This window comes from Camellia sinensis, chromosome 12 (assembly GCF_055761805.1).
Source record: "Camellia sinensis isolate YWXY chromosome 12, ASM5576180v1, whole genome shotgun sequence".
Taxonomy (NCBI): Eukaryota; Viridiplantae; Streptophyta; class Magnoliopsida; order Ericales; family Theaceae; genus Camellia; species Camellia sinensis.
In genome coordinates this window covers 109,610,971-109,636,438 of record NC_138972.1, presented here as the reverse complement: position 1 = coordinate 109,636,438, position 25,468 = coordinate 109,610,971, and the positions used below count along the sequence as shown (strand labels likewise).

Sequence of the window (25,468 nt, the reverse complement as noted above, 5' to 3'; positions counted from 1 at the left end):
GAAGATGTGGCAATTTGTAGAGCTTGGTGTCACATTACTAAAGACCTAATTGTTGGAAATTCGCAAGCGCATACTCATTTTTTGGGAAGAATTTTTTAAAATTATTGCTTGTTGCAGAATGATCACTCAAGAACACAAGTGTCTATCTCATCTCGATGGGGTGTAATCATGAAATGTTGCAACAAATTTTGTGGATGTCTAGTACAAGTCGAAAATCTACATCCAAGTGGGGCGTCACAAGTTGATATAGTAAGATTTCATTTTTATTTATTATGTTAGTTTTTTTTATTTTGTCTTACATAAAAATTAACTAATTAATTAATTTAATATTTTATTGATATAGGTGCTTCAAGTAAAATTGTTATACCATCAAGATGAAAGCAGACATTTTGTTTTTGAACATTGCTGGCCAATTTTGCAAAACAATATCAAGTGGCAAGATGTAACTCTAACGAACACGGTGAAGTCAAGAATACATACACCGTTTTCCCCTAATTCAACCCCCAATTCCCCTATAGATAACTGCATTTCTCTTGAAGATGACACCAGTCCAAGTGTTGGTAACAATCCAACTGTTGGTGAGGGCAGTGTCTCTGCAAAATGTAAAAGGCCTATGGGTAGGAAAGCTGCAAAAGAATTATTTCGGAAAAATCAAGTCGTTCAAGCTGAAGTTAAAAAAATAAGCACTTAATTGGACACATTTAACCAATACCTTGCTAAGTAGGAAAAGAAAAAAGATGAAAGAGAAGAAAAAAGGATTCAAGCATTGCAGGAGATGAAAGAACTTGAGATGAAAAAAACATGACTTTGAGATCAAAAGGCAAGAACATGAGATGAAAAAGGAAGAACATATGATAATGACTACAGACATTTTTCATTTAGACCTTCAAACGAAAGCGTATTACCCAATGCGAAAACATGAGATTTTTGCCAAGTGGTCCTCAAATGTTGGCAGCCCAAATTATTATTTCCCCTGCCTCCTAATGAATAATTACGGGATAATGTAATGAAATCTTCACCAAGTGGTCCTCATATTTTTATTTTGTAATGAAATTTCATATTTGTTTTTATTTTTGAGTATTTTCTACAAAAAAATATAATATTATTTTTGCAATGTATAATGTAGCAAAATAGTTTAGTATAATTTAATTTTTTCAATAAAGTATAATAAGAAAATAAATATATTTTTTCAAATGAAGGCAATAAAAAGATAAAATTTATTTATTTATTTATTTTTCCAATTTTTAATTTTTTTTTCATTTTTTATATTTGTTTAGTCGGGAATAATATAAATATATAATTTTTTTTTTACAAACAGTTAAAAAAAGTTACAAAAGACAAAAAATAAAGTAAAATAAAATAAAATTACAAAAAAATCTATATTCAAACAACACTTACAAATTTGAAGGCAAATTTAGTTGAAATTTGTCAAAATAATAAATAACTATTGAAACACTATTACTATAATTTAATAAAATAATATTATTTATTATCAAATTATAACAATAATAATGACAATATAAAAATAAGCATGGGAGATGCTATGAGAGTGGGGATTATGAGGTGATATATGTGTTGTTTTATTATTTTGACATGTTGGGGTTTTTCGGCAGAGTAGTATCTTATCCACAGCAACTCCGTCTTGGAGTTGGTTGACAGCCTCTCAGACCACAGTCCCATCCCCCACCCTCCCTTAGCTCCATTTCTAACCAGAGTTGTCTTCTCTCTTATCATTTCAACATATACATACAAATATATATATATATATAATCTTCAATCCTAAATCTGCATCAACAATGGCGATGTCGTTCTCGCCTGCGACTCCTGTACGCACAATCTACCACCATACCAACACCAACAAGCCAAACCCTCTCAAAACCCTCCTCTCCCTCCGAGGTTCGTAACACTTCTATCTCCTCAATCTTTCTCTCTCTTTCTTCATAATTTTTGTTTAATTGTTCATACTTCGAATCAAGAGGTTTGCGGCATGTGATTTGAACCTGTAATTAGGTCTGTATGGGTACATGGTTAGGCCATATCAAAAATTTACTCAAATTTGAGTAAAAGCTTTATTTGATATGAAACACTCCAATAATGAACAAACTCAGATTTAAGTATAAATATATAAGTAGAAGTTTCACTAAGATATATTTGAGAGTTACAAGATGGCCTTGAAAATTTTGAATAAACATTTGAGTTTCCTTGATTTGGTTGAAAATTTGAGTAAAACTTTATTTGGGTCAAGGAGAAGGGGATATTGTTTTGTGTGGTTTTTACCCAAATTTAAATTTGATATAGGTTTGAACTTTGAGTTAAGGATTGGAGATGTCCTTACGGGACATCTTTTTATCTCATCATTTTATTTATTTATTGAAGATTTTCACTGTGACTCGGACTTGGTCAGTGGGGATTTGCTGTTTGTTTACTGACTCTGCCGCTAATTGAAAAATCTTTCATTTTAACATGGTTACTGGACTGATTGTGTGTTAGTATTACGAACGCCACTGATGTACATATGAGAATCTTTGTTGTTGACAAACATTGTTGCAGATACTAACCCCAGAGGTCCTGATTGTGCAAAATGTAATTCAACTTTTCGCAATGCCATTTCGTGGAGCTCGGCTGCAAATTACGTGACACTTTATGCTGGTGCAAGAAGATTTGCAGGGAAACCCCACTCTGTGAAGGAATTGTCTGAAAGAAGGCAAGTTGATTGTCTCGCATTTGGTTCTTTGTAGTTGCTATGGTTGTGAATTAAGTTTAAAAAAATCTCTGGCTTGTTGGTTTTTACTTGGGTCTTGTTTTTGTTGATTACTCTTCAGAACAGGAATTTTTAGGTGTGCAACTATTGAAGAAATTGAAGCTGAGAAATATTTGATTGAAAAAAGTGTTGTAAGTTTTTAATGATTGTACATGGTACATTCTAAAAAATTTAAAATCATTGTTGGGATTTCCTTTTCTTTGAGACTTCTAATATGCAATGTCACTTAATTCACTAGAAAGAAAAGATGGAGAAGACTATTGAAACTGTTCGGTCCAATTTCAATTCCATAAGGACAGGGAGAGCAAACCCATCCATGTTAGATCGGGTTGAGGTATGAATTGCTGTGCAGTGTATTTGTGATTTAGTTTTTTCTGATGATTGTTTATTGAAAATTTTCAAGGTAATTCAACTAAAGGCCTTTTCTTTCTTTTCTTCCCATGATGCCATCAAGTTGAAATGTTTCACTCCTTAAAATAAGCTTCCAATCTAGAATCAAAGAATTAAAACTATCTATAATTAACTGTGCAAGATTGATGCTTTAATGGCTATTAAAACACAGATGTTAAAGTCAGTTATTTGCAGTATGCACAACAGTGATGTTGATGGTGTCACAAAAGAGGATGGGGATACATTGGGACACATTGTGGGAGGGGTAGCATGTTACATACAAAGCAACCAAATTATGTATTTCGTTGGTTTGAAGTGGCTTCCGTGTATGCAAATTTATAGCACAAGTTTCTTGAATTAATAAGGATGGTTTACTCTTGCAATTGAATAATCCGATGTAGTCATGTTAGCTCCTTTGTCATATCCTACCAATATTGACTGGGATTTAAAAGTGTCATATAATAATGATGAAAGTTGTATCATGATTGGATTGTACATGTGGTTAGAAAGTTAATTTTTCCAAATATGATGAACTAGATTTTGAGCTTATCCATTCCTGGACTAGAGTGAAGGTACCTAAACAAATTTCTTCCTGCATCAAAGAGAATTTAGAACCCAAGCCACGGCCAAAGGTTACCAATATTATGTGGTTGTGATATTAGGGTGTCAAAAATTAAGTTTCTGCTTAATTGGGGAATTTGAAACCCTGTGAGTAATGTTGTGGCTGGCAAAATGTGGTGGAGGATCATACTTAATGTACCACTAACTTTGATAGCTATAACTGAGTGATTTAAAGCTTATATAAGCTCTTTATCCAACATTCCTAGGAGAAGGTTCTGTTATTGACTGCTGATACTAAAAAATGTTTGATAGCTATACTTAATTTGAAATCCTGTGAGTAATCTTGTGGCTGGCAAAATGTGATGGAGGACCATACTTAATGTACCACTATGTTTGATAGCTATAACTGAGTGATTTAAAGCTTATATAAGCTCTTTATCCAACATTCCTAGGAGAAGGTTCTGTTATTGAGTGGCTGTTGATACTAAAAAATGTCGAATCCCATGAGAGTAGTAAGACTTCTTAACAAGTTGTGAGCATTGTTTGGCAACTTTGGAGATAAGAAAGGAAGCTACATTTAGAAAACTTCACTTTTACTATTTTAGTCAGCGACAAATATGTTTAATGATGACTACTATAAGACTTAGTATATCTACATCAGCAGTGATTTGATTTTTTTAATTAAAGAAAATGGCATGGTGTGCATGAAACTAGTTTTAAAACAAGTAATTGATGGACTCTTCTCTTTACTGAACAAAAGAGTAATTTTGATGTATGTCAGTGATTTTGTATGAGTTCCTAAACGATCTCTCTTAAAAAAGGTGATGGTGAAGTCATATCTTAGTGGGTGCTATTTAGTATTATGCCTAAAATATTGGAAAATCATTAGCCTATTCATTGAAAAATGTTATCATGCTGTGGAAGAAATCAATATGGCTGAACCATTCATATGTTGCAGTGGTTAATATGGTTGTAAACTGGCTAGCAAATAAAACTTACACTAGTAAATTAGCAGCGTGTTTCTGTAATCATCCTTTGGAGGTCAAAACATTGCTCAAACTCAACCAAGGAGGGAGAGATTTTCTCTTTTCATGTTACTATTAATTTGATTATACTGGAAATCAAGTACTCACACTCAACAAAAAATTTGCAGACATTTTTTTTGTTTGTTAGTTTTGACTTATGTAATTCCTATGCCGTCTATTTTGTTTGAATTTTTTAATTAGTTTTGACTTATATTGAGATATGCATAGTGCTCTTTCTGATATGAGGTCACTCTGGCAACTTTTGTCGAGAGCACCATCAAAAAATCAATATGCATCTATGGTGTATGGTTCAGCATTTTCATTTCTTTTTATTTTTATTTTTAGGTGGAGTACTATGGGACTCCAGTCAGCTTGAAGAGCATAGCGCAAATTAGTACCCCTGAAGCAAGTTCTCTACTGGTGCAGCCTTACGATAAATCCAGGTACAATTGCCAAGAATTGAAACCTCATGGGGCTAATTACAAGTTGGATGAGGGGAACGGGTTTTATGCCTTGTTTGTTCCTCTGCAATGTATTTGGCATGCACAAGCTTAATTGAGGACTTCCATGCATACAAATTCTTTTTAGGAGAACAACATGACTGTTGAATTCAGTAAATTTTCTCTGACCTGTGGGCTGCCTGCCTATAACATTGTAAAAGATATAGAATAAGATAATTATGGTCCATCTCTTTTCTGCTCTCTATTATCCATGTATCTTTTGACACTTAATGGTTTTTCAGCTTAAAGGCTATAGAGAAGGCAATAGTTAGCTCTGATCTTGGTTTTACTCCAAATAATGATGGAGAAGTCATCCGATTGTCCCTTCCTCAGCTGACATCTGAAAGAAGGAAGGTATTATTAGTTTGTTTTGCTTGATCTGGTGCATTGTGAACAGTGTTTCACAATAAAGCTGATTCAGGATGTTTTCTTTGGGTTATTTTTTTTCTGAACCATATATATGCTGATGCAGATAGAGTAATTGCTTTTGTAAGAACTCTTTTCTTCTTCTGTTATTTTTTTTTGGGGGGTGAAAGTACGAATGAATTTTCCTGTCGGAGTACAAGTTGTATTTTTATTTTCATTTCCAATTCATCTGTATGTTGGGAGCAAAGTTGTTATCTACATATGGACAACAAGAGCAACCTTGCATTGCTTAAAGTATCAAAACAATTCTTTTTATCTGTCTATTAATTAAAGGTCTTGTTTTTTCAAGTGTTTTCACTATTGAGTGTAAAACTGCACACCCCCATACAGTTTACATGAAATATTTGATACCATTAAAGATAAAAGAGTCCATACTGTTTGTTGACTGACATCTCAATAAGCACCAACTTATTGTGCACTGTTATGGCAATCCTCAGGGCCACTTTTCCATTTTCCGTGTTTTCATGGTTGAGATTTAATTCTCCTCCATATGTTTGGGATTGAGCACTCGGATTCTGTTCCCCCCTTTCACCATGTCCAGGGTTGGCAAACCTCAAGCATTCTGCCCATGGAAATTTCTGCATATCTTTAATGTGAACCTATTTGTTTTCTAGAACACTGAAATGACTAGTTACTAAGTTGGCTATTCAAAGTAGGCTCTCTTTTGACTATAAATAGATGAAATTTTTGCTCATGTCCTGTTTGTGTTTTTGAAGTTTTCATATATTTATTCAGAATATAGAAATTATCATGTTTGGTTTGGTTTTCAAAAACTTTTTTAAGTTTTTTTTCTAATAAAATAAAAATTAATTTGGTGAAAGAAATAAAAAAATTAAAAATACTTATCATTTTTATATAATTTTATCTTCTAAGAGGTCAGAAATAATTTTTAAAATATCTTTTTTATATTTTTATCAAATTAATTTTCATTTTTTCAATAAAATTTCTGAAATTTTTTTCTGAGAAACAAACCAAACAAGCCTATATGTTTCCTGATTTTTTTTTTCCTGACTAGAGCCCTGGCTAGACATGTTATAATCAAATGCTGAATTGTGACAAAATCAATGCTAAAACTAAGTTTGCTGAATTGTGGTATTGGATGATGATCATGTAGCATTTTGTGAAGACATGAAGTAGTCAGCGTATTTGCCTAAAGCATGCTACCAATAATTTTGATACTTACTAGTCTTGTCTTCTTTGTTTTGTGTAGGAATTATTAAAAGTTGTATCTAAACAAGTCGAGGAAGGCAAGGTACATTTTTGTGAAAGTTGGTTTGAGATTGCTTATCCGTTGCTGATTTGTTAAGAATACCATCATGATAGTTCTCTTGATTTTTGTGATCTATTTCGAGTGGATATGCTTGGAGCATGCAGAAAGGGAAATGGCACATTTGGACGTACATTTCCTACTTAAATTTAAGTTCAAGTATCCCAACAGAGATGATATTTGACCTTGTCAATGATTTATGTAGTTGTGGAAAACTTATGTTGGAGACACAACTCCTTTTTGTCCTCCTAACATGGAATATCCACATTGATTTATGTAGTCTATAGGCCATGTTTGTTTTCATTTGGAAATACTAGACTACTTTCAACTGTATCTGTACTGCTCATCTCTATCGTCGTTGTTTTCAAAACCTGTTACTGAGTTGCCTGATCCATCATTTGTAGGTAGCATTGAGGAATATAAGAAGAGATGCCATAAAAGCCTATGAAAAACTCCAGAAGGTTTTAATCTCCATAGATATTTTTTCAATTATTATTTCTCTTTCTCTTCATTTTTAAGGGCTCCTCTCTTATGATTCATCACCATATTTTGCAGGAGAAAAAGCTCTCAGAAGACAATGTAAAAGATTTGTCAAGTGATTTGCAGGTGTGTAACTCTGATCATTACTTTTCTGCCATCCAACTACTGTGGGGTTGGTTGGGACTTTAGAAACACAATTCAGAAATATTATTATTTTTACCAGTAATTTAAGTTTTTGTTGGTGAATACTAGTATTTTTTTTTTTTTTCAACACTTGCAAACATATGGCTGAAAGTCGAAGTCTCTGAAGATTTTGCAGTAAAAACATTTAGTTCTGGAATAATATAAAAATTCTGAATGATATATGCCTATAGTTTTGCAGCTTTTGCGCTTGACACCTTTTTGCTGTTATAAATTTTATTTGTTTATCAAGAGTTGCATTCTAACACATCCTTATTTTTGGGTGCTCTTGTCCTCGAGTTCTGAACTCTTTGTTCTTATGCAGAAAATGATAGATGAATATATGAAGAAAATTGACTCCATCTACAAACAGAAAGAGAAGGTATTGTCAGCATCAACAAACCCTATGACTTTGGATAAAGCTATATGGTAAATCTAAGAAGGAAATTCATCCTTTTGGGGGATGCTAGGGAGACGCACGTCCACGTTTTGGACACATCATGTGGCGTGTCAATATTTTTTGTAGGACACTTCATGGGCATGCGTGTCCTATGTTTTGACACTCCTTAGGACACCTTTGTGAGTTTGTTTTTTTTATAATTTTAAAAAGCTAATTTGGGGTCAAAGTAAAGTATTGAAAACAAAGGGGGAGAAAAGTGAAATATCTATGTACACCCACATATATGCTTCTTATATCTATGTGCTTTAAATTTATTTTCGTGTACATAGAAAATAAAAATATTTTTTCCCATATCCTTTTGTTCATATTCCAATTTTTTTCAAAATCACCATGTCCTGTGTCCGCACATGCATATGTGTTCTTGTCCATGCTTCTTAGGTTATCAATCTATAGATGTGCCAAGTATGAGTGCTCTTGAATTGCACTCAGGTTCATGCCACGCTGCTTAAACATGGCTATTTAACCTATTCATCAGTTGTAAATTTCTTCTCATTTTTTCCCCTTTCGAGAAGAAAGCAGGGAAACGGTAAAGAAGTTTGGTCTAACTAAAGTTGGGTAGGATTGGTTCAAGTTGTGTCAGATTGTTTAGCCCTTGTCTCCCTTACCCAGGCAGAAAACAAAGAAATGAACAAAGGTCATAGGAACTCAAATCTCCAATGAAGGAGAAAAGTAAAAGTTCTTCATGAGAAGCCGACACATACAAATGTTTTTTTGGAGATACAATAAGATGTATTTTTCCGAGGCTGACAAATTGAACTATATATTAGCTTGCATTGAAATGATTTGGAAATTTTAAGAATGCCATGTGCAATTCTGTTAACGGGACTATTAAATTAGCTATCTGGCACATCTGTGATCCATTTTATTTGAATTCCAGCTATCTGCTGCTAAGAATTTTTATTTCTTACTAGAATTACTTTTTTCTTTCCTTGATCACGTTTAATTTTTATTGTTCCTGCATTTGTCTTTCAGGAGTTGCTGACAGTTTAACAACAGCTCGCATGAAGACGTGAATCAGTGACCTTCCTATAAAATTAGCTTCAAGGACTGTCCATGTTTGGTTATTACCGGTGCATAGTATTTGTGACATTTTTGTTTAAAAATCATGTAGGAATGTACTTTATTTTTTTATCAAAATTCCCATTTTAGGATGGAGAAAAAGGTTGAGGAGCAGTGGAATGTATCTCTTTAATTTACATATTAATAGACCATATCCTTAGTTCACAGAGGATATATTGATGAGTGTTTGTTTGTTGAGCAATAGGTTGCACATGAGAAACGCAGTGGCACGGTCTCCCTCTATTACTCCATTCTTTTGTTTCTATTTTATATATATACTAGCGTATGACCGTACCTAAAAATACGATGTAAATAATATTAAGATTAAAATATAGTTATAAAAATATATTTAACAGATTGTACTCTACAATTCCAAACAAATCAAATATAAAAAAAAGTTAAATATCAAATAATGTACATCAGCCAATGCTCTACAATTTAAAAGAAATTAAAATTAAAATGCACACTAGTTAGTACTATATCCTATGAAGCACGGATACGGACACAACACACGACATGGATAGGCAAATTTTCAAAAAATAAGGGACACGACACGCTGAGGACACGTTTAATATACATAATTAAATTTATTTATTATGTCATGAAATTTTAAAATTAATAAATACATATCATTAAAATTTAAAAAAAAAAATTTGTTCTTAAAAACTAATCAGGAAAAAATATATATATATATATATATATATTTAAGGTTGTCATCAACAACTCAAGCTCTCCACCCCACAGATAAGGTGATTCTTTCCACATACGCATCAAAATCTCCTTCAATGAACCTAAAACCCATGAAGAGAATGAATAAACACTTCCATTCCAATTTAACCATGTGCAATAACACTACATATACACTTATCAGAAAGCTCACCATTCGGTCTCTTTCCGCCTCATTAAGAGTTCATCCACAACCTACAAATCACAATCTGTTGAAAGAAGACACTAAGCAAATGAGAAATTTTGCTGGTAATGGTATTTAAAACCTACTAGAGCTCTTAGAACATCAGCTAGTTCTCTCTGACAATTCTCATCAGTAGCAATTTCTCCGTTTCTTAACCAAGCCACATGAGCTATTGCTCTAAATAGGCATCCACTTCGACAATAATTTAAAACTATGTGCATAAAATGAAGTTAGGATGTTATCAAAAGAGCAATTTTTGTTTCTTAAAATGATACTTTTTCGATAAATCAGAAGGAAATTATATGAATGAACATCTCCCAATGTGGAAGAGGAGTCTAACCCTGACCTCCTCTATTGTGGAACAATGTAGCATATGGTAATAGACGCTCAAAGACCATGCCTCAGATTTTTTTTTACCAAACACTCGCATATAAATCCAAGTGCATAGAAAAAATTCACAAAATTGGATACAAATGTGAGACAAAAGGTGGGTCCCCATCCCATTTTGAGACATTCTATGAAAATCATTTGTCTTAATGGTGTTCATGGTAGAACTGAATATCTATAGTATAGATGGCTTGTTTGCTTAGAATTGGAATTGCGAAGTTAATAAATAGAACTTTAATATACAATTGTGAAGTTAGATTTAACCGGTAAGTCTGTAATTAGTAGAGCCACCAAATTCTAATAAAAACAGTATTGGCTACCAAATTTTAATAAAAACAGGAAATTAAACTCCAAATTACATAGATTGGAAAATCATAAAATTGAACAAAGAAAATCAGCGAACTTGATACCATACTTGAACATGCGAACTAAATTACTCAATTATTCAAAGGGAGAAAGGGAGAGAAAGAGAAATCAAATTACCTTTGAACAGCGGTACAACAATGATGTGGCTGTGGCTAAAACAAAGAAATCTAGGAAAGGAGAGCCAAATTTCACAGCAAAATCATGAAGTTGAACAAAGAAAACTTGATACCAAACTCGATGAATGGAGGTTAGTGGACAAAGCTGTAGTGGTGCATTGGCAGTTAAATGAGTAGTTAGTTCTACATGGATAACAGGATGCTTTAGACATGGAACAAACCCTCAATTTTGCATCATGGAACAAACATGCATTATGGTCCTAAAATTTTCCATGAACTATCCAAAATGTAATTATAATTGTTAGGATAAAAATGTAACCCATTATAAAACTGATGTGCCAAACCAAACCAAATCAAACCAAACAAAACCAAACCAAATTCATTGAATAACCCATTACAAAAAATCAATACTTAAAATTCAATACAAAACATGTAAATTCTAAAAGCAAACTTCAAAATTCAATATCAAAACATTCACATAACTATTTTTGTGCTTTACTTTTTGAAAAATCAAATAAATAAACAATCATTCAAACAATTAATTGTGAAGTTAGATTAAACCTATAAGTCTGTAATTAATAAATAGAACTTTAATATACAATTGTGAAGTTAGATTTAACCAAATTCTAATAAAAACAGTATTGGCCACCAAATTCTAACAAAAACATGAAATTAAACTCCAAATTACACAGATTGGAAGGGTCAAGAAACCCAATTTTAAACCCAAATGATGAAACTAAAAATATATCAATGTATTCATGAATGTATGTATTAATGAAATGAAGAAGAAGAACAGAGAGAGAAGGGGAAAAAATATCAAATAAATAACCCTAAAAATGTATGTATTCAATAAAGGAGAATAATAAAGAGAGAATGGAAAAAAATATCAAACCCAAATCACACCAATCAAGGAAGTGTACAATACCTCCGTTGTTGAAGACGACAGTGGGGTTTGAACTGCAACAAGGGAAATTAACCACACACAAAAAAAGAAGAAGAGAATTTTCCCAAACATGGCCAAATTACTTATGCAACAACCAAACCAAACTGATGTGCAAAATCCAAACAACCAAACCAAACTAAATTCACTGAATAGCCCATTATAAAAATCAATCACATACTTAAAATTCAATACAAAACATATAAATTCTAAAAACAAACTTCAAAATTCAAACAATTAATAAACAAAACTTTAATATACAATTGTGAAGTCTGTAATTACGATCTCCTTACTATATATTCATGAAATGAAGGAGAAGAACAGAGAGAGAAGGGTAAAAAATATTAAACCCAAATCACACCAATCAAACTCAATGTATCTATACTATATATATAAACAAATGTAGTGGAGTATGAGAATTCTTCAAACTCTTAATACTAAATTCTTATGGATTCTCTCTCCTGCGTGTCACTTCTCAAGTCTCCCCTCCCACTTTTCCTAATTTTTAATCATTTGTCAATTATCTAAATCTTAAAAGCCAAAAGGATTATATATGTAGTGGAGTATGAGAATTCTTCAAACTCTTAATACTAAATTCTTATGGATTCTCTCTCCTACGTGTCACTTCTCAAGTCTCCTCTCCCACTTTTCTTAATTTTTAATCATTTGTCAATTATCTAAATCTTAAAAGCCAAAAGGATTATATATATTTAAATAAAATGATAAATATTTAAATATGAACAACAAAGAGGTAGAGATAAAAATATAAAATAAATAAAATAAAAAGATAACTATTCAAATTTCAACTACAAAATAATATAAAGAGTCAAATAAAAGATAAAAAAAAATAACTAAATAAAAAATATTACGAGTCAATTAATTATAAAAATAAAAAGCTAACTATTTATATATGAACAATTAAAAAAATTAAGTAAAAAAATATTACGAGTAAAATGATTTTTAAAATAAAAAGGTAATTATGTATATATGAATAACAAATAAATATAGATGAAAAAATATACAAAAATAAAAATATAACTATTTAATGAAAATTCAAATAAAAGATAACAAAATATTTAAATAAAAAAAAGAATAAGATTGGGATATAAACATCCAAAAAGATGATAATTTTTTTAACGATCTATATTTATTTTTTGTTAGTTTGTTATAGAATTTCTATATATTTCAACTTAATCTTTTTAAAGTTTATCTTTAAGTAGAACTTAATATTTTATCATAAAAAAATATTACAAGTCAATTAATTATGAAAATAAAAAGTTAACTATTTATATATGAACAATTAAAAAAATTAAATAAAAAAATTACGAGACAAATGATTTTTAAAATAAAAAGATAATTATGTATATATGAATAACAAATAAATGTAGATGAAAAAATATACAAAAATAAAAATATAACTATTTAATGAAAATTCAAATAAAAGATAACAAAATATTTAAATAAAAAAAAAGAATAAGATAGGGATATAAAATATCCCAAAAAGATGATAATTTTTTTAACGATCTATATTTATCTTTTGTTAGTTTGTTATAGAATTTCTATATATTTCAACTTATTCTTTTTAAAGTTTATCTTTAAGTGGAACTTAATATTTTATCTTTTAAAATCATCAATTATTTATCCATACAAATTTTAAATTTGATAGAATTCCATATATATCTTTTGTTTAAGCATAATTTTTTTAATATAAAAACAAGTTCCTGCAAAAGAAACCATGAATAGAAAATGGGGGGGGGGGGGGAAACAATCAACATTGAGCCATTTTCGGTGCCTAAAAATCTTAAATATTTGCTTTACATTTGAAATATGTACTTGCATGAGTTTTTACATTTGTACGAAAGTGAGTTAATATAAATGAATATTGTTACTATTTTTAATTTTTTTTTGGTTACAATCTGTATTTTTCCTTATTTCTTTCTTTTTGTTAATAATGTGTTAATTGAGATTTTATTCTTTTTTTATATTTATAAAAGCACTGCAATTATCAATTTGTAACTCTCTCACTTATTGATTATTTGTGTTTAATTTTTTTTTGGTGTAGATGTTAGATTGAAAATGAAGAACACATCAAAATTTATTGGATATGGGTTATACTTTAAATGTATTCATCAGTTAATTTTTTATTGCTGATTATCCTATTGAAATAACTCATGATTAAATTTATTTTTAGTAACTCATTTCCTTTGAGAACTAAACCACAAATTTCTTCTTTGTTTAAATTTTTTATTTATTTATTTAGATTCAAAGTTTGAGCAAATGGAAGATATCTCATATTTAAAATGTTAATTTTTTTTTTTGAATAATTTAAATATTTATATTCTTTATGTTTGTCAATTCAAGTATAATGCATTTTCAAACATTTTTTTTAAAATTTTTTTATAATCATTCCAAACCTATTTGTGTTTAATGAATCAATATAACGAAAAAACAAATAGCATGTAAAAAATTTTAACTACTAACTAAATATAGTGGGAATTAAAATTAATTTTATTTTAATTTATTATATTATATGAGATGATTAATGTAATATCTACTATTGATTAAGCAAAATTAGTGTTACTTAAATTTAATATATTAGTCATTTTGATTAATTATAATATGCCTTTATTACTCTATTTTTGGTTGTCTGAGCTAATTCTTAGATAAATTAGCTATTATATATGTGATGATTTACTAATGTATGATAGTTTTTTAAAATTTTTAAAAATGTGAAATATTAAATATTTTTAATGATGTGAAGTAAGATTTATATACACAAACCAAATAAAAATGTTAAAAAATATAAACAAATAGTAATTTTTTTTATAGTAATTATTGACTTTTTAAAAACTTGTGCATCGCACGGGTGACCACTAGTATAACTTGAAGCGAATGTAAAATAAAGAACTGCAGCAAGCCTGAAATTGGGGTAAATTACCTCTGTTCTTGAAGACGACAGTGGGCTTGGAATTGCAGCAAGCCAAATTGCAGTAAGGAAAATTAGTCGAAAACAAAAACAGAGAGAGAAGGGGGGAGGCATAAATCGAGTGAAGCAGTGTAGCGAAGAGGGAGGGTGGGTATCGAAGGATTGGGTTTTTGCTGAATTCGATCTTCCTCTTCAATGGTTGTGGTGATGAGCAGCAGTGGGCTATTTTGTGAGAACGTGAGAGAGAATGTGACACAGAGCGTGGGAGAGAGGGAGTTGAAGAGAACGTGTTTGGGGACGTGGGAGAGAGAGATGAGGTCAAACGGGCGGGAACTAAATTCATATAGACCATTGATCTAAATGTATATGTACTTAGATTCATCTCAACCGTTGAAATGAACTGTATCTCTGATATATTTTATACATTTTCAAAAATTGTTCTATTTTATTATATAGATATTCTTTCTTTTTTCTTTTTTATAGATTTTTTCTCTACTCATTTGGTTTGTTTGTAAACAAATAATAAAACTCTGATGATCAGCCCAAGGCTCTTGTGGACTCCAAATCATGCCCAAAATTAGTTTATAGCGGTTTTAGACTTTTTTCGAATTTTACTCAATTTTTGTGCAAAAATTATACAATTATAATAATTAAATCCTTGTTTCACATAATCTATCTATACTATATATTAAGTAAAATGGGGGTTTTTAACTCTAAGTCTTGCGAGAGCTCCAATCTTCCAATCTAAATTTCCTGATTTTTTGATTTTTTTTAAAAAAAAATCTTAGCATTTATTAACTTCTCTCAACTCCTAAGTTTGATCCTCATAATAGCACTTTAATGCATTAAGAACAAGCATAAAAAAAATTCTTTGAAATCCAACACATATGAATTCCTTAAAAAGTCCCAACACATATGATTATTATCCCTCAAAATAACACTTTAATACATTAAGAACAAGGATAAAAAAAAAATTTGAAAAGTCCAACACATATGATTATTATCAAAATATTAAACTTTAATATAATATAATAAAAAAAAGACATTTAATTCCTTGAAAAGTTCAACACATATGATTATTATTAAAATATTAAACTTTAATATAATATAAAAAAGAAAAAAAAGAAGATATTTAAAAATATATATATATATATATATATTTAAAAATCACAATTTCTATATATAAATAATTGTAAATACAATCCATGCATAGCACGGGTGTTATACTAGTAACCTATATATAATTGAATGAAAGTAAGCAGGTCTTTGTATCTAACGCACGAAATTGTCTAAAGTGCCCTAATATATTGGCTGGTTGAGGTTTCAACATAGGAACAAAAATACAAACATCTGCCACTGGAAGTTTCTTCTGATGACTGTTCCCCTTGACTTGTGAGTTCCAAGGAGGTGAGACGGTGTGCTTTGTTGTCTTTCTCAAACAGTGATGATGGTGCATGCGCAAGGGTTGTGCGGCAATAGCTCATTATATGTATGTCCATACATTCCCTGTTTGGTGAATCGGTACGGTTTGTTTTTTCCTCCCCTGCTTGCCCTGGTGTTTTTCTCGAGATGCAGAATGAAGTAGGTGAGTCATGCTGAGTAATAAATTGGTATTCAGAAATTATGTGGTTCTAATTTTCCAATCTGCAACTCACTATTTGTTTTACATGTGATTTGCATCAGTTGGCCAAGTGTATAAGATTATATATATACCTTCTGCGGCTGATATTGGTGCTATCTGCATATGTAGCAAACAAAGTAACCGGTATGCTCATCTTCTTTGTCTCTCTCTGTCTCTCTGTCTTTGTTATGATATACATTCATGGGCTTATTTTATTGAGGTTGTGTTTGTTTTGTTATGAGAGATGATATGGCCCATGTGTTTGCAAATATGTTTGACTAAAAGATTGAGATGTTTCGGCTTCCACACATTGTGCCTATTTTATTGATGTTGTGTTTGTTTTGTTATGAGATGATTGGTCCACCATGTGTTTGCAAATATGTTTGACTAAGAGATTGAGATGTTTTGGTTTCCCTACATTGATCACCATGTGTTTGATCAAATCCTAAGAAAAAATTAACAAAGCTACTAGCAGTGAAAGTTGTTTATGACAAGTGTTCTTTTGTGACCCATAAATTAATTAGTGATTGAAATTTTTAGGGATTAGGACTCATGGTTTGAAGTATATGAATATAGTAGTGGCAAGAACAAGTTACTGGCAGTGAAAAGTGATTTCTCACATACACTTTAATTGGAGCAAAAAAAAAATTCAGGTATGCAAATTCTCTTTAAAAAGAGTGTTGCCAATCAACTAAGAAATAAGCAAAGGATGAAAAGCAACTTGAAAAACAAGTTCTGGGTTTACAATCTAAAGCGGCTGAAAAATCCACTTAAAATCCACTTTGATGTTGAGAAAAAAAAAATAGCAGCAAAAAAAAAACCAGCAAACCAGGAAAACAAGAGCAGGAAAAAAAAAGGGCAAACCAAGAAAAAAAAAAAAAAAGGAAGCCCAACTTGACAATCAAAACAACTTATCCCAATGTCTAAGTGGCCAATAAATATTTAAGCCTAGAAAATTGAGCATAAAACCATATCATGATGTTGGCCAATAAATATTTCACCTAAATAGCTCTACACTCCACAGTATTTGTTTTCCATCCAAGACATAACCTTATTGGAAACAATATCAAATGAGATCCACCAATTAAAATTTGCCACTGATTTTGCGTAGATATAAACACAAACTTTTAGTAGTTGATAACTAACCTTTGGCAGCCAGCAACTTTTTACTTATGTGCAGGAAGAACATTTCTCCAAACCTGATATAACTCACCTAGATGAAGTTTTTATGCTTCTAGGAAAAGAAGAAAATCTTAATGAACTTGAAAAATCATAATAGTTAAAATGTAGATGTAGTTTACATGTGATTTTAAGATTGGTATGATTTTGATTTGAATAGTTGAATTTTTCATTGAATTTAATGAAATGTGAATGGATAATAATAAAAAAAAAAATCAAACACAATTGATTGGGAATGTGTAAAAATAAAGGGAATGGAATAATGTGAAATGTGAATGTGAATGGCTTAAAAAAAAAGAATAACGTGGAATGTGAATGGTTTAAGAACTAAATATTTGATAGCATAACTGAGAGGAAGATATCCTAATTCGGCAAATTCATTTTAACGTTAGTGGAACTTTTAGTGATGCCAACAGAGGTTTTTTTTTTTTTTTTTAATTTTTTTTCCTTTTTGATTCGTTAGTTGTTTGTAACTTTTAGGTGTTAAAATTATGGGCATTTGTGAATCTTCCCAGCTCTCGTATTCCCTCTTTAGATGAGATGAGTCCACTGTGTCCTTTGAAAGCATTTGAATATTTGTATAATTGTTGTTAACTTTGTTCAAGATTATGACAGAAATTTCAGAGGCTTGAATTTCTCCAAACCTGATGTAGCTCACCTAGATGAAGTTTTTATGCTTCTAGGAAAAGAAGAAAATCATAATGAACTTGAAAAATCGTAATAGTTAAAATGTAGATGTAGTTTACATGTGATTTTAAGATTGGTATAATTTTGATTTGAATAGTTGAATTTTTCATTGAATTTAATGAAATATGAATGGATAAAAAATATATATATTTGATGTTGTAAATCAAAAAACACAGAATATGCAGCGGATTAAAATGATCAGATCATACCTTCTTGATGATAGAACCTTCTTGGATAAATCACGTGCTTCCAGGAAACTTCTTGATGAACCAACCCAGCAGTGGAGTGATATCACAGATTGAATATCACCCACACTAACCACAGTGTCAAAGACTTGATCGTTGTGTTTTTGGGAGAGAGTCAGTGTATGGGTTGAAACAGACTCAACGTTGTTTTTCTCTTAGATTACCCATAACCATATAACAAATATTTAATATATTATAATATCTATCCATATCAGTTAAGATACAGATAATATCTAATATATATTATATCTATCTATATCAGTTCAAACTGATAACGTCTGTTTCAAGAGTGGTTATCCTAAATAGGTTTGATTTCAAAATCAAAACCTATTTGGATAAGGATTCAAAATCAAATTTAATGGTCATGCCACATGGGCGCCCATTACTAACATCTCCCACTCGCACATGAGTTGGCATGACACTGCCACATCTCTATCTCAATCTCCCCAAAAACAAACAATCTCATACTAGCCACTGCACCGTGCGACTGCTGAGAACACCTGCATGTGGGAGCTCTATACTAGAAACTCAAAATGAGCCAGCATAGAGACATCAACCCAAAAAGAAAAGAAATAGTGTCTCATATACCCCAGACCCATCTAATTACACCGGTCCAAAAAACATCTCTAATCCCTCAAAAAGAGCATGTTTGACCCTCTTAATTCTTGCAATATATTCACACTCAATTCGCCTCTCATACAGAGCGATGTGAGTTGCCGGCAGTGAATATACAACAGTGGTGTAATACTAGATGATCTTCCCTTTGCACTCATGCCATTTAGTTTAGGATTGACCGCTTTCCCAGTGATGTCCCTTAAGGCCGAATCATGCATGACCGCAGGCAACATACCAAAGTAGCAGAACATCAACCCCTTACCTTATGACATAGTCAAAAGTCACAAAAGGGTACATAAATGAAAGTCATATCAATAATGACTCGTAAGACTCACACGGTGAGGAAGCATGGATCCATTCTCTCACCTCATTACTCGGTCGCCAAGCACATATAGTATGAATACATGCTACGGTGGAGTAACTCTTCCATAAAGAGTGACGTCATACTCGATACACCGTACAGATATTAGTCTAGTCGCTTTCTAGCGCCTAACCCGAATTCTCTATTTGCTCGCCTTCTAGGCGCCAAATGAGATCTCGAATCTGGCTAATCATAACAGGCACAACATGGAAAGTGGGTACTAACATCCATGTTTGGTCCTTAACACGACCTCATCTTGGTTATAACCAAGGCGACATACATAGTGGATGATTTAAGCCTCTCTTGGCTCCGAATAAAAATAAACCACCAGTCTCATCCTTGCTCGCTCCCAAGCGCCAAGGGCGATTGCTCGTGTGAGTGAGCCAATCTTGCCTGCTGACATCATCATTTGCTAATCATTATGACACAAACCATAATAGTGTCAACATCCCATCATCTCAAAATAAGTGATCGATTTAAAAAAAAATTGACCACAGCTTGCGCAATTATAGACTCCAAACATAAGCCTTATCAGCACCTCTTGCGATAAGTATATACAACGGAATCCACCATGTGCGCCTCACATGAAATGATTTAAGATCACTACCTCTTGCGCTATAACCTCTCTAAAGATATTTTTGGTGACCAATTTGCGTTCATTCTTAATGCGCCCAACTAGCGCAGATGCGCCCAACTAGCGCATTGAATTTTACAAGGAGCAAATTAATATGCTTCTAATAAAGCATTTTATCCACAGTCTAATGAGCAAGGTCAATGTCTGAACAACTCAGTTAACCATTTATCAAAGATAACACTTATCATGCCGAATACGCCCACATAGCGTACTTTAGGCTCCCACAACAAAGAAAAGATCAAGGAATATAGGTCATCTGTTTCTCCCAAAGACAATCTGAGGATTCACTCAATAGCTAAGGCTCTGGCTTTTACCGATAGGTAAGTCAATGGATTTGCAATTTTGCATCTAGAATCATTCTAGGATATTCTCTATGTAAGTCATCGAAGACAAACCGAGAATTTTCCTAAAACAATCCCTAAGGATCGTACATCCGAGCATATAAATTACATCACCCATGTCCATCATATCTAAAATAGAGGACTGCCCACCCTAGATGGCGACTACCTTATAAATTCCTGGCTCATAATGACTAAGTAAGGAAAAACTTCTTTTGGACCATTGATCATGCCTCAGTGGTCTTCATCGATCATCGTTGCCCTATCATGGCTTTACGAAATCTAAGAACCACTGTTTGGATAACTGCTTTAGGCTGTAAAAGATTTATTGGAACCAGCAACCTTTTTGCGCTCCTAACTTTTCACTATAAAAGCAGAAGGTAAATCCTTACGGATCTACTTATCCAATTCTCTAATGAGAAATCAGGTCACAATGTCCACAAATCAATGTTCCGAACTTATGTCAATTATAGCCTAAGTCAAAATAACCTCACTCCCCAGGAGGAAGTCTTCTCATGGTCTACACTTTCCTCAATGGTGCGACCATTCGGTATCTAGCGAGCCTTATGCCTCAACAATGACTATCCAAATTACGCATAACTTTATAACAGTTTTGCGTCATAATGGAAAGTCAACCAAATTATAAAAATGGTTAATCCTCAAAGACTTTGTCTTAAACTGCGCAACATGGATCCACTTTCTAAAAACAGGGGACTAGAGCCTTTGGCATTATCCTAGGCTCTTTATCATCTTGCGGAGCAATCATGAATGTTTCCCTCTCAATCACCCAGTGATGACGTGGAAAATTTTCACATTTGCTACCACGCAACTAAGAATGTAGAGTATTCTGTTCTAATGGAGTAATCCATTAGTAGACACATCGCTCCCACTGTCCCTAGGATATTGGAAATTTCTTTCCATTCTCAACTAGGCTACATAGAGCGCTATGCTTGGAATTCTCCATCTTATAGAGTTCCGAAAACTCTATTCACGTCACCTTTACTAATAAAACTTTTATCTAATTGATCTCGACCTTATATGTGCAATGTCAAAAATCATCTCAAAAATTTTTGACTTATGGGAGATCAAATAGTCTTGACTCAGATGCGTATCGTAATCTATAAATGTGTCGAGATTGAGGCTTAGCTATTGTACCCTCACACATATCTAGTCACAAAATATCATAGTGGACTAAATGCGCCAAAACAAATGACCTTCTGCGGCTTTCCTACTTACTTGTGCGCACCCATTGCGAACAAAGTTACACATTCACATGAGAGCAGGATGTCATAAGCGAGTGGGCCCGAGAAGGCCTACTCAAACCATCGTGTCATCATCTCATTAATGTGATTAAGTATAATAAGCCACTGGTTCATGACCAATGTCATAAACTAATTCCAATCATCTTAATGTGTGAGTTCTCGAAGACAAGTTTTAAAGGTTTAGGCCCAACTAGGTAATGACTCACGACTAAGTCATATTCACTAGATCATAAAAAGGATGTCATGGAGATATCAACTGCACCTAAGTCGCAAATTTAACTAGTAAGTGCTAATCCCCTGCACCTTCAAGTCAATTTTATTCTCCATACACTTTAATACATCTAGTTGAAAGATGACGATACTCCTGTTGCCATCTCTATTTCTCGCTTCATAGTTACTTGCAATTAATTCTACTATCCACAAGAAGGAGAGAATAAGCTATCAACTATGATAGCTCCTGAAGTAACTTAAGCGCGAATTAGGCTAAAGAGTCTAATTCAACACAATGCTCTTACAAGCGATGCGTTAAATTCTTAGAGTCATAACAACCTTGTCTGCCTTAACCTTTTCATTACTATGCTGCAACGTTTGCGCTTAGTGGTAAATGTTATTCAAAACGTTAGCCTAGTAAAGGAATCACACAAAGAAGCACCTCATCCATGTTTCACACTCAAGTGTGGAAACAGTAAGTGTCCACACTTAGACAAGTTGGCAATGCTAATAGATTTTGCAGCCACTAAGCGCTAATCTTTTCACTCAGTGTTAATAGATTTTGCAGCTTCTAAGCGCTAATCTTTTAACTTCACGTGATATTTCAACGCACACTATTATAGTGCATGAAATTTCGCTCAATCCACTCCCAATAATTGGGTAGAGAGCAAAACACTGCTCGTACTGGCTACTCGTCTTACACTTAATGACTAATTTATTTAAGCTCGCATTTCTTGGATGACGTGACTCTTGAATGTTACTTCATCCAATGATGTAACATTATTTACAAGTCAAATTACAAAGTCAATCCGCGCAGCTCATTAGTCAAGATCATATACAGATCTATTGAGGGCTTACTAATTTCATAACTCCAAAACTCGCCAACCAAAACTATGTAGCGTGCCGCTAACTATAGCGCACACATTAGTTTTTATTGTGCCAAACAAGGCAACAAAAACACGGCGACTTTGAGTCATGTTTCCTTACTTTGGCTCAATTAAGGTTTGACCTAAAGTCTCCAAGACTTTTTCTCATCTAAAGAATGGGATTAGTTTGTTCACATTTGAACATCTCTACTAAGTCTAGGTCAACCAAATTAACTTCCATAAACTAAATCAATTTAGAGAGAAATTCGCATTGGGATTAATTTGATTAGCATAATATAATTTTGCCGCAAAAATCTAAATTAAATAGTGACAATATTACACAAGTCGCAAGATCGAAAATCCGCTATGCTCGTAATCATCTCTTGCGCCACAAGTGACAATTATCCAAAATTTAGTTTAATTTATGCGCAAAATATTGGTTTTCGGGAGTTAATCTACAAAGATTTCTCTCAACCGAATAACCTCCCACTGACTATGGCATATACAAAGCATGATAAATTCCATACAATAGCATTTTAATGTAAATCTACAAATAACTCATGCTATATTTATTTAATAATGGAATTCTAATAAATAAATAAATAATAATCATGCTCTTCTAATTACAACATATTACAAACCCAAAAAAATATGCTGTATTCAATATTTAAATTATGCCATAACAGAAAGTACATCATCCTGAAATTTTCTGGAATTTTCTGGTATTTTCTGGAATTTTAAATAACTAATTAAACACACATAAAATTAGAAATAAAAAATCCAGAAACTAGTAAACAGAAACAATATTCAGATTATGCCATAATTAAAATGTACATTGTTCTGAAATATTCTGAAATTTTTCTGAAATATTCTGGAATTTTAAATGACTAATAAATACACATAAAATTAGAAATAAAAAATCCAGAAACTGATAAAATGAGACAATATTACCAGTAGATATTAAAACATTTCAGAAGTCCACAATAAAAATTTCAACCCCAGAAAATTAATCATGCAACACCAGATGCATTTTAAAGCAAAAAAAAATGCATTATTAACACAGGAAAAATATTACATATTTTTGTAAAATTTTCAAAATTTTACATAATATAGAAAAATTAATTCTGAGTCTAAGGGTACCAACTATGCTTAAAACAAAGCTATAACGAATAAATTATGGCCAATTAACGCAATTCAGAATTAAAAAACAAACAAACAGAGCCTTAGAGCCAAGCCAGCGCGGAAAAACGGCTCGGCTCGGCTCGGCGCCGCTCAGCGCAAGTCGGCTCAAGGATCGGCTCGGCGCGCGGCTCAGCCTCGGCTCGGCGTGCGGCTCAGCCTCGGCTCGGCGCGCGGCTCCAGCACGCGGCGCGCGTGCGGGCGCGGACGGCTCGCGTGCGTGGACAGCACCGCCGACGCGCGCGTGATAGCGCGTGCAGGCGCGTCAGCATGGCATCCGGCGCGTGTAGGCGCGTGGAAGCGCGTGGGCGCGCGTGTCTTCGGCGTGGTGGCGCGTGAAAGACACGCGCCGCCTTCCAGTGTGCTGACTGTTCCGATTTTTGTACTGCCGGACTCCTTTTTCCAAAATAAAATCATTTATGCTCTTAAAAATGACATTAATGATCATAAAAATAAAATATTTTGGATCTCCACATCTTTTATAAATATACACATGATAAAAGAAAGCACGAAAATATCCATTATTGGCTCTGATACCAATGTAAATCAAAAAACACAGAATATGCAGCGGATTAAAATGATCAGATCATACCTTCTTGATGATAGAACCTTCTTGGATAAATCACGTGCTTCCAGGAAACTTCTTGATGAACCAACCCAGCAGTGGAGTGATATCACAGATTGAATATCACCCACACTAACCACAGTGTCAAAGACTTGATCGTTGTGTTTTTGGGAGAGAGTCAGTGTATGGGTTGAAACAGACTCAACGTTGTTTTTCTCTTAGATTACCCATAACCATATAACAAATATTTAATATATTATAATATCTATCCATATCAGTTAAGATACAGATAATATCTAATATATATTATATCTATCTATATCAGTTCAAACTGATAACGTCTGTTTCAAGAGTGGTTATCCTAAATAGGTTTGATTTCAAAATCAAAACCTATTTGGATAAGGATTCAAAATCAAATTTAATGGTCATGCCACATGGGCGCCCATTACTAACAGATGTTGATGATCAACTACTAAAAGTTGGTGTTCTATCTAAGCAAAAAAATTAAGGTATGCAAACTCTCTTTCAAAAGAGTGTTGCCAATCAACTAAGAAATAAGCAAAGGATGAAAAGCAACTTGAAAAACAAGTTCTGGGCTTACAATCTAAAGCAGGTGAAAAATCCACTTAGAATCCACCTTGATGTTGAGAAAAAAAAAAAAAAAAAAAAAAACCAGCAAACTAGGAAAACAAGAGCAGGAAAAAAAGAGGGCAAACCAAGAAAAAAAAAAGAAAAAGGAAGCCCAACTTGACAATCAAAACAACTTATCCCAATGTCTACGTGGCCAATAATTATTTAAGCCTAGAAAATTGAGCATAAAACCATATCATGATGTTGGGGCTTAATGAATGTGAACGAAATTATCTTACTAATTTGTCAATAACATATTTGTGACCAAATATGTACAAATTTGGAAGCGATGTGGTTGCACATATTGCTTTCACCTAAATAA

The 25,468-nt window shown here is 32.6% G+C and overlaps 2 protein-coding genes across 4 annotated transcripts in view; both read left to right on the top strand.

The window, feature by feature from the left end:
- The first annotated feature begins 1,549 nt into the window (after window positions 1-1,549).
- RRF (ribosome recycling factor, chloroplast precursor) lies at window positions 1,550-9,283 on the top strand. Of its 2 annotated transcripts, XR_003629872.2 has the most exons (12): window positions 1,550-1,896; window positions 2,551-2,704; window positions 2,823-2,892; window positions 3,000-3,095; window positions 5,083-5,180; window positions 5,480-5,591; window positions 6,874-6,915; window positions 7,335-7,391; window positions 7,486-7,536; window positions 7,682-7,728; window positions 7,916-7,972; window positions 9,023-9,137. XR_003629872.2 is itself a non-coding variant. In XM_028204788.2 (11 exons), exons 1-11 carry the CDS (start codon window positions 1,797-1,799, stop codon window positions 9,038-9,040), a joined length of 855 nt encoding a protein of 284 aa, XP_028060589.2. In that variant the 5' UTR covers window positions 1,550-1,796; the 3' UTR covers window positions 9,041-9,283. The 2 variants fall into 2 exon arrangements, 1 of the variants encoding a protein (XP_028060589.2); XM_028204788.2 differs by lacking the exon at window positions 7,682-7,728 and having other exon boundaries at window positions 9,023-9,283.
- A 6,801-nt stretch (window positions 9,284-16,084) lies between these two features.
- LOC114264193 (replication protein A 70 kDa DNA-binding subunit B-like) overlaps window positions 16,085-25,468 on the top strand; it is a 30,221-nt gene continuing 20,837 nt past the window's right edge. For both annotated transcript variants that reach the window (XR_014347017.1, XR_014347018.1), the window contains exons 1-2: window positions 16,085-16,339; window positions 16,438-16,519. The gene's annotated coding sequence lies outside the window, so the exon portion shown is untranslated. The remainder of the gene's footprint in view (window positions 16,340-16,437; window positions 16,520-25,468) is intronic.

Bases quoted from the DNA above. Each gene is read 5' to 3' on its own strand.
- RRF (XM_028204788.2), top strand. From the start codon at position 1,797: ATGGCGATGTCGTTCTCGCCTGCGACTCCTGTACGCACAATCTACCAC. The intron at 6,916-7,334 runs GTACATTTTTGT...CATCATTTGTAG, and splicing joins AACAAGTCGAGGAAGGCAAG to GTAGCATTGAGGAATATAAG. The intron at 7,392-7,485 runs GTTTTAATCTCC...CATATTTTGCAG, and splicing joins CCTATGAAAAACTCCAGAAG to GAGAAAAAGCTCTCAGAAGA.